The 10232-nt window shown below is 39.7% G+C and overlaps 1 protein-coding gene and 1 non-coding gene across 2 annotated transcripts; one reads left to right on the forward strand and one right to left on the reverse strand.

The window, feature by feature from the left end:
* Positions 1-779: 779 nt before the first annotated feature.
* Positions 780-885, reverse strand: LOC114915595 (small nucleolar RNA R71). Its single transcript, XR_003803686.1, has one exon. It is a non-coding gene; the product is annotated as a small nucleolar RNA R71 (small nucleolar RNA).
* Positions 886-1952: 1067 nt separating this feature from the next.
* LOC145952117 (uncharacterized) lies at positions 1953-8256 on the forward strand. The gene is made up of 10 exons (XM_083064343.1): positions 1953-2705; positions 2953-3636; positions 4062-4402; positions 4448-4594; positions 4728-4734; positions 4880-4980; positions 5205-5698; positions 5762-5814; positions 6149-6241; positions 8158-8256. Exons 1-10 carry the CDS (start codon positions 1953-1955, stop codon positions 8254-8256), a joined length of 2772 nt encoding a protein of 923 aa, XP_082920469.1.
* The last annotated feature ends 1976 nt before the right edge of the window (positions 8257-10232 follow it).

Genomic DNA, 10232 nt, shown 5'->3' on the forward strand with positions numbered 1-10232 from the left:
TTTTATTTCCCTATTTTTCCAAACTTTTATTAGGTTGTTCATGTAGCTAGGCTTTGAATTTTTCTCTCAAATTTTTTGTGGTAGTTTCTAATGATTTTAGGATGATAATGGTGCATTAGTTTTGATGTTTTCTGAGTTTTCATGCAAATTCCCATTTTAAACCCTATTGTTCACGTGTCTTGATGCATGTGTTTCATGTAGTGCATGACTAGGAGCAACCCTGATTTTTTGCACCACTTTGATCCTGAGATTGATAGGACATTCCATAGATTAATTAGAGAGCATATCATTCCATCTTTAGATAGTGATAGTCATAGTCATGGTGATAGCCATAATGATAGTCATAGTGTAACTCTTGCATCTGAGGTTGATTCAATTCAAACAGAAAACATGGGTGAACAACCTTATAATGGACCTCGTGAGAGGACTCTTAGGGAGATGGGTGCACCTAATTTCACATATGAGAGTCTATGCATTCAATATCCTGAAGAGGATGTTCCTTTTGTGCTTAAAACTGGACTAATCCAATTGTTGCCCAAGTTTCATGGTCATGCAGGTGAGGATCCACATAAACATCTGAAGGAGTTCCATATTGTTTGTTCTACCATGAAGCCTCCTGATGTTCAAGAGGACCACATTTACCTGAAGGCATTTCCACACTCATTGGAGGGATTTGCTAAAGATTGGCTATATTATTTGGCTCCCAGGTTCATCACTAGCTAGGATGATCTAAAAAGAATGTTTCTGAAGAAATTCTTCCCTGCCTCGAGGACCACTGCAATCAGAAAACATATATCAGGGATCAGGCAACTTGGTGGAGAGAGCTTGTATGAGTACTGGGAGAGATTCAAGAAATTATGTACAAGCTGTCCTCACCACCAGATTTTTGAGCAGTTGTTGCTGCAATATTTCTATGAGGGGCTAAATAACATGGAGATGAGTATGATAGATGCTGCAAGTGGTGGAGCACTTGGTGTCATGACCCCAGCTAAAGCCATGCACTTGATAAAAAAAATGGCCTCCAACTCTCAACAATTTAGTACCAGAAACGACAATGAAATTGTCATCAGAGGAGTTCATGATGTGGCCACTGATGCAGATAAAAAGCTAGAGAGTAAACTTGATGCATTGGTCAACCTCGTGACTGAACTTGCTGCAAATAAAAAATATGCATTTGTAGCAAGGGTCTGCGGGCTTTCTTCTTCAATTGATCACCACACAAATGTATGCCCTTCTCTGCAACAGTCAAGAGTAAATGAGCATCAAGAGCCACATGCTGCAAATAGTTATAATAGACCTCCTGTCCAACAACAACAACAGCAGCAGAGTTATGACCTCTCCAGTAATAGGTACAATCCAGGTTGGAGATATCATCCCAATCTCAGATGGTCTAACTAGCAGCAGTAACAACAACAGCCATCCCCTCCCTTCCAAAACAATGTTGGTCCTAGCAGATATGTGCCTCCCCCTATCCAACAGTAGTAGTAGAGACAACATGAAGCTCCTGCACAACCAGCTCCTCAAGCTTCTACTTCTGAACCTTCATTGGAGGAGTTAGTGAGCCAGATGACTTCAAAATATGCAATTCCAGCAAGAGACCAGAGCTTCCATTCAGAGCTTGACCAATCAAATGGGGCAGATGGCTACTCAACTCAATCAGGCACAGTCTCAAAATTCAGATAGGTTACCTTCATAGACTATGCAAAATCTAAAAAATATGAGTGCCATCACATTGAAGTCGAGGAAACAGATTGACATACCCACTACAGTACCTTCACCCCTCCATCTGCACCTATGTCAGTACCAATTCCAGCATCTGCACCTAAGCAAAATGATGAACCATTTGGTGCCCGAAGTTTTCATGCAGGTGGACCTTCTTCCAGCACTAATTCTGATTTGCAGCAGCCTCCCATCCCTCTTCCATTTCCACCAAAATTGATTCCAAGAAAAAGATGGAAGAGGTGGATAAGGAAATATTGGAGACCTTTAGGAAAGTAGAGGTGAACATACCTCTGCTTGATGCCATAAAGCAAATCCCAAGATATGCAAAATTCTTGAAGGAGTTGTGCACTCATAAGAGGAAAATGAAGGGAAATGAGAGAATCAGCATGGGCAGAAATGTGTCTGCTTTGATAGGTAAATTTGTTCCGCTCATTCCTGAAAAATGTAAGGACCTGGGTACTTTCTGCATACCTTGTATTATTGGGAATAGAAAATTTGAAAATTCCATGCTTGATTTGGGTGCTTCTATAAATGTCATGCCTCTGTCTATTTTTAAATCTCTGTCTCTTGGTCCTATGCAACCTACAGGTGTGGTGATACAGTTTCCAAATAGAAGTGTTGCCCACCTTACAAGTTTCATTAAGGATGTCTTAGTTCGAGTCGGTGAACTGATTTTTCCTATTGATTTCTATGTGCTTGATATAGAGGAGGGATTCTCCCATGGTTCCACCCCAATCATTTTGGGTAGACCATTTTTGAAAATAGCACAAACTAAGATTGATCTGTATATTGGTACATTGTCCATGGAATTTGGTGATAGTATTGTCCATTTTAATACTCTTGATGCCATGAGACATCCATCTGAAGACCATTCTATTTTTCGTGCTGAGATACTTGATGATGTTGTTGACGAGTATGCTTCTGATTTTCATTCTTTGCATGATAAGAAACATTGTTTTCAATCTGATCTTTATACTTCTCTTGCATGCACTGAATCTGATTATTTCTGAGTTTGATTTTGAATCTGTTTCTGTATCCGATTTTGATTCCTGTTCCAAAAATAAATTTGATTTTGTACCTAATTTTGTATCTGATGTTTTGGGTGTTGTACCTCTGGATATTATTTCTTTAGAGTCAGAATGCACTAACCATGTTTTAGGATGTACACATGAATCTGACTTGCAGATTGAGGTACATGCTGTGGAACCCGTAGTTCCTTCTATTGTTTAGCCTGCACCCATTCCAGAATTAAAGCCTTTGCCAGAAAACCTCAAGTATGCTTACTTGGAGGATGATGAGAAGTTTCCAGTGATCATTTCCACGTCCCTTGATGCTGTTCAAGAGCAGAAATTTTTGCACGTTCTGAAAAAGCATAAGAAAGCCATCGGTTGGACCCTGGCAGACATTCCTGGTATCAGCCCATCCACATGCATGGACAGGATATTATTGGAGGATGGATCTAAACCAGTCAGACAGCCCTATAGGCGACTCAACCCTATCATTTTGGATGTAGTGAAGAAGGAGGTGACCAAGCTTCTTCAAGCTGAGATCATTTATCCTATATCAAATAGTCAGTGGGTGAGTCCGGTCCAGGTGGTCCCTAAGAAGACAGGCATCACTATTGTGAAAAATGAGAGGGACGAGCTCATTCTCACTAGAGTGCAAAATAGTTGGAGGGTCTGCATTGACTATCGAAGGCTGAATCAAGCAACCAGGATAGATCATTTTTCGCTACCTTTCATTGACCAGATGCTTGAGCGTCTGGCAGGTAAATCTCACTACTGCTTTCTTGATGGTTTTTCTGGTTATTTTCAAATCCATATTGCTCTTGAGGATCCAAAGAAAACCACATTCACCTGCCCTTTGGCACTTTTGCCTATAGGAAGATGCCCTTTGGCCTATGCAATGCCCTTGGTACCTTCCGGTGGTGCATGCTTAGTATCTTTTTTGATTTTCTTGAAAACTGCATAGAGGTGTTTATGGATGATTTCACTGTATATGGATCCTCTTTTGACACATGCTTAGATAATTTGGATAGAGTTCTTAATAGATGCATTTAAACTCATCTTGTTCTAAATTTTGAAAAATGTCACTTCATGGTAGAACAAGGTATAGTTTTAGGGCATATTATTTCTAGTAAGGGCATAGAAGTAGATCCTGCGAAATTCTTTGTCATTTCATAGTTGCCTTACCCCTCTTGCGTGCGAGAGGTTCGATCTTTTCTTTGCCATGCAGGTTTCTACAGGCACTTCGTCAAAGAATTCAGCAAGAAGGCCCTTCCGCTATCCAATCTACTACAAAAAGAGGTTGATTTTGTTTTTGATGACAGGTGTAAATAGGCTTTTGACAGCATCAAGGAAGCACTCACCACCACTCCAATCATTCAGGCACCTGATTGGACAGTCCCATTCGAGCTGATGTGTGATGCACCCAATTATGCATTGGGAGCTGTCCTAGCACAGAGAGTTGACAAGTTGCCTCGAGTGATATATTATGCTTTTAGGACTTTGGACGCTGCCCAAGCAAACTACACTACCATAGAGAAAGAGCTTCTTGCCATTATTTTAGCTCTTGATAAATTTAGATCTTATTTGCTTGGTTTTCTTGTTATTGTCTATACTGACCATGCAGCTCTAAAGTACCTGCTAAAAAAGGCTGAGTCAAAGCCTAGATTGATCAGGTGGATGCTCTGGCTCTAGGAGTTTGATTTGGATATTCGGGACAGGAGTGGAGCTCAAAATTTAGTGGTAGACCATCTCAGCAGAATTGAAAGAGCTGAGGATAGTGCTGACATCTTGCCCATCCAGGATAATTTTCCTGATGAATATTTGTTGATTATTTCTTCTGTTTCTATTTCTTCTAACACCCCTTGGTTTGCAAACATTGTTAATTTTTTTAGTTTTTTTTGTTTTTCCTCCCTTAACATCACGAGCTCAAATTGATAAAATTAAGAGTGATGCTACACATTATATTTGGGATGACCCCTATTTGTGGAAGTTGTGCAGTGACCAGGTGATTAGGAGATGCATACCAGATCTTGAGATCGATTCAGTCCTATAGTTTTGTCACTCTTCTGCACCAGGTGGCCATCTAGGCATTCAGAGGACAGATCGCAAGGTGCTCGATTATGGTTTCTACTGGCCCACCATTTTCACAGATGCGTGGAAGATTTGTAGCACTTATGAGCAGTGTCAGCAAGCAGAAGGATCCCTCACATGGAGACAGCAGATGCCTCAGTAGCCCATGCTATTCTGTGAGGTGTTTAATGTCTGGGGTATTGATTTCATGGGTCTCTTTCTTGTTTATTTTGGTTTTTCCTACATTCTTTTAGTAGTTGATTATGTTTCAAAATGGGTGGAAGCCAAACCCACCAGAACTAATAATGCTCGGGTTGTTGTGGATTTTGTTAGATCTCACTTATTTTGCAGGTTTGGAGTACCTAGAGCTATTGTTAGTGATCAAGGCACCCATTTTTGTAACAGATATATGCAGGCTTTGGTCAAGAAGTATGGGGTAGTGCACAAATTTTCTACACCCTACCACCCCCAAACCAATGGGCAAGCTGAAATTTCAAACAGGGGGATCAAGAGAATCTTAGAGAAGATTGTCCAGCCCAACAGAGAAGATTGGAGTAACAGGTTGGATGATGCTCTTTGGGCACATAGGACTGCGTACAAAGCACCCATAGGGATGTCTCCTTATCGGGTTGTCTTTGGCAAGGCATGTCATTTACCTATTGAGATTGAGCATCAGGCCTACTGGGCTGTGAAGACCTACAACTTCTCCATTGATCAGGCTGGTGAGGAAAGTAGGTTACAACTAAATGAGCTTGATGAGATCCGCTTGGAAGCCTATGAGAATTCAAAATTCTACAAGGTGAAAACCAAGAAGTTCCATGATAGCTTGATAACTAGAAAGGACTTCGTGGTTGGCCAGAAAGTTCTCTTGTACAATTCTCGGCTCGGACTCATGGGTGGTAAGTTATGATCAAAGTAGATTGGACCTTTTGTTGTTACTAATGTTTATCCTTATGGTACAGTTGAGATCAAAAGTGAATCCACAGATAAGAGCTTTAAAGTCAATGGGCACCGAGTAAAGCCATTCCTCAGCAATACATCTTTATTAGATGTTGTTGTAGAGGAGATGTCTCTACTTGACCCTGCTTCTCTCCCATTGCCATGACTTAGGGAGTTTTCTTTCCCCTTCTCCTTCTTTACTTTTATTACACATGTCCAATTTTGTTGATTGTTCTAATTGCTATGATCTTTTATTTGTGCCACATTGGGACAATGTGTAGTTTAATTGTAGGGGGGACTGTTTTGGTTATATGCTTTTAGGGTTTATTTTTTATTTTTGGTTTAGGTTTTATGTTTAGTTGTTATGTACAGTTTTGCACATACTCTCTTTGATTTCTGGGTTTTGATAGTTTGTAGGCACTTGCTTCACTCTTGGATATGAGTTACTTGATATTATATGGATTGAAATCCCTGTCTTTCTTGCTTGGCAAGTTAATTATGAGGTTTGAGAGGTTGAATTGATTGTGACAGATTTACCCTGTGAGAGGTTTTGACCCTTTCTCTGTTCTTTCTTGTGTGTTTTGCCTCTTGATTGCTTGCACAATATTCTTGGCTTGACTTTGTTTGATATTTCTTGGTCCGCATGCATGTTTGAAAAGGATTAAGGCATTTTGATTCTCATAAGCCTCTAGCCAAATAAGCCTACCTTGAATTAACTCCTCTGATAACCCCTGCTGAGCCTATTTCCCCTTCTTTGTTTGAAGCTCATCACATGCCTTAAGCAAAAAACCATGATTACCTTAACCTTAGGGATTTTGGGAGCTTTGGAATTGTTTTGGTAATAAGTTCTTGAATAAGTGTGGGAGTGTGTCTATGTTTCATTGGATGATGTATATTGGCTAGTTGATTCCTTATGTTGTACATTTTACTTCTCTGAATGTTATCTTATCTCATTTCAAATTTTCGTGTGTACTATTCACTACATACTGTTTAAAAAAAATTCAAAAAAAATGAAAAAGAGAAGTTGTTTGAGGCAAGGGAAAGAGGATTGATTATTATAGAGGTCATTAGAGGTTTCTGGGTTTGTTTCTTGTGCGTATTCTTGACTTATTCCCCATTGCTCCTCTGGTTCCTCTGGTTTGTAGTTACTTATCCCATATATTATCCTCTACCCTGTCCTTGGCCTCATTACAACCCTAAAAAGACCTTTTGATCCTTATGTGCTTGTGTGTTGGGTGTTGATTTTAGAGGCTTGCCAAGTCTATCTGTTCCTTATTTTTCATGAGTGCTTTGAGAGTATACAGTTGCCTAGACACTTGAGAGATACAGTGATACAATGCATCTTGTGAGGTTCTGTTGCTTTTGATTCACCTTTTGAGCTGATTGATTGTCCTGCCATGTTTTGAAATGCTTGGATGATTTCCATAAGTATCTGGTTTCTCTGACTCTTTGTGTGTTGGATGTTGTCTACTCCTTTTCTTTTCCCAGGATTCATTGAGGATTGTCTAAATCTGTTTGTTTTCTTGTGTGTATTCTTGTTTTTGTTTCTTCCTGTTGTGTCACTCTCTTTGATGTCTCTGGAATTGTTCCTTGCTCTGCTTTTTGATTTTTCCCAGGAGTGCAAAAGGCTAAGTGTGGGGGAATTTGATGAGTCATTATTTTCCCTTATTTTCTTACCTTTCTGTACTTATTTTAATCTCTTATTTGTGCTTAATTGTTGATATTCTGCACTATTTTCTATTTGGGCTTTAATTGGACCGGTAATTCATATTTTAACTAATTTGAATTTTCTGAATCTAATTATTCCAATTTTTATTTTCAGGGCAGCTTAATAATTATCTAGGCTTGGAATTAATTTCTGGACTTCAAGAGGAGCTGCCACGTCATCTGCCATGTCAGCACCACATCAGCTCCATATTAGCATTTTGTTTTATTTTATTTTTCATTTATTTTATGTATTTTCGGGTCAAACCTGACTTGGGGGCCCATGTTGACTCTTCTAGGGCCGGTTTTTTAGGGTCCTAGGGCAGCCACTAAGAAAAGCATCTGATGTGACCACGTTACATGGCTTCCTTGTCTTTGGTTTCTTACGTTTTCCTCTCTTATATCTACAGTTTACGTTTTTTTTTCTCCCTCCTCTTATATGCATTTTACATTTTGTATCTGAACCCTTGCATTGAGAATACAGATTATCCATTTCGTTTTGCTCTCCTCTCCTTGCATTTTTGTTTCTGTATCTTCTTTTGTTTTAATGGAAGGCTAAAACCCCTAGGTTGGGCCCTTGGCAGATTATAACCCTCTGATGGAGGTTCTCTGTGCATTGCATTTCTGCTCCGCTTGATTCTCCTTTGTGAGGTCTCTATTCTGAGGCGTTCAACATCTAAGTCATGCTTAATGACTCTGGGTTGTTTGCGTTCAGTATCTCAGGTTGCTTAATCCTGAGGAAGAAGGTGACAAGGTTCATGTTTGCTTAATTCTTGTAGTGAGGTCTCAGGTTAATCTTCGCTTAGTTGGTTAATCTGGACTGAACAAGGATTAAGTTCGGACAGATTATCTATCGTGAACCGAGGATATCAGAGGTGCATTATGTTCAAGGGTCTGACCTATTTTAATTACTACAATTAATTCATATCTCTACTCTGTGTTTTATTTAATTTTGATAATCTGCTCAAAACCCCCCCAACCACGTGTTCGATCCTTTGACAGAAAGAACTGGTCCTTGGGAGACGACCTAGGAGTCACTTCCTAGTACTGCACTTTAATTGCAATTATTTGACCGAGTACGGCTTCGATCAGCACTCAAACTCGTAGGGGGACAAGATGCACACTAGGCATCAATTTTAGGCAGACTTTGAGGGGACAGGAGATACACAGATGCCACCACCTTTTGGTTCAAAAACGAGATAGAGAAGAACTCCATTTTTGTATTGCATTTGTGCTTTCTTTTGCTATAGCTTATTCTCTGTAGTTCTTCTTCTTCTTCTTTTCATTTCTCTTCTTTTTTACTTCCTCTATGGAAGGCTAGACTGTAATAATCTCTAACTCGGTTAAATGCATTCATTGAGGTTTATTCATTCCCGGTGTTCTTACATTTTAATCCTTATGAATCTGTTGTGTTGGTCTTGTTTCCATGCTTGGTGGTTTCGTTTTCAACTTAACTGATTCACCTTGTTTACTCATGGTTTTCTTAATCCCATGAATAGAGATGCGTGTTAATTCTTCATTTGTATGTATGTGTTCAATGATGGTAATGACGCTTAGTGGTTACTCGAATTTGAATAGAGGGTTAAATCAGTAAGATAATATTTTGAACCAAGGATATGATGCTACAACTGAGTTGGAGAGTTACTATTCATGTGTGTTAAACTACTGTTTCATTGATTTGAATCTAAACCCCCTCCCTTTGTGTGTGTGTCTTTGGTTGTATTACACAAACCTCGGATTGGCTTGTTGCTCCTTGAGAGACGACCTAGGAGTCGCTTCCTAGTACTACAAATTTCATATTCTATTTGATTGGGTACGGCACTGATCATCGTCCCACAGCTTGCTCGGATGCCCGCGATCTGAAAGATTTCGTATAAAGCACGAGTAATCGTCTCTCCCTTTCTATGTTTCGTTGTTTGATCATACCCCAAGCCTCGTCACCCTGGATTGCTTATGTAGTTTGGGAATTCTTTTATTCCTTGAGAGTTCTTACAAAGCCCCTATCCTGGTCAATAGCCATTTTTAAACAAGATTCATGCTGTCGATTCCTTGTTTGGAATTTTTCTACATGAGCAATTTCCAATGCTTGGAAAGTTGTCTCTAATGCTTCTTCGGCTGCATCTACACACAAAATAGTTAGTGGCTTGCTGATAATCATATCCTCCTTTGCTCAAACGACTACCAACTTATTATTCACTACGAACTTGACCTTTTGATGAAGCGTGGAAGGTACTGCCCTTGCTTGGTGTATCCATGGCCTCCCGAGGAGACAGTTGTAACCAGGAGCGATGTCCATTACTTGGAATTCCACATTGAAAATGGTAGGTCCCAATTAGATGGGTAGGATGACCTCTCCCATTACTTCCCTTCAAGATCCATTGAAAGCTCGAATGATCATTTTGCTTGGTTGCATCTGAGCTTCCTTGACCATTAGCTTGTGAAAAGTACTCTTAGGCAACACGTTCAATGAAGACCCATTATCTACCAAGAACTTGGAGGTGAGAAACTCCTTACACTTTACAGATATATGTAAGCGTTTATTGTGGTCCAATCGACCATTAGGTATCTCGTCATCAGTGAAGGTTAGGTGATCGTTAGTTGTGATGTGACTTACGATTCCTTCAAACTTGTCTTGGGATATATGGTGTGCAACATAGGCTTCGTTCAAGACTTTCAACAAAGCCTTTCGATGTGGTTCAGATCTCAGGATCAGCGAGAGCATAGTGATCTTTACGGGGATATGGTTAAGCTGATCAATTATGGAATATTCGCTTTGTCAAAAAAACTTGA

This window comes from Cajanus cajan, chromosome 9 (assembly GCF_000230855.2).
Source record: "Cajanus cajan strain Asha chromosome 9, NIPB_CcT2T_4, whole genome shotgun sequence".
In the NCBI taxonomy this organism is placed as follows: Eukaryota; Viridiplantae; Streptophyta; class Magnoliopsida; order Fabales; family Fabaceae; genus Cajanus; species Cajanus cajan.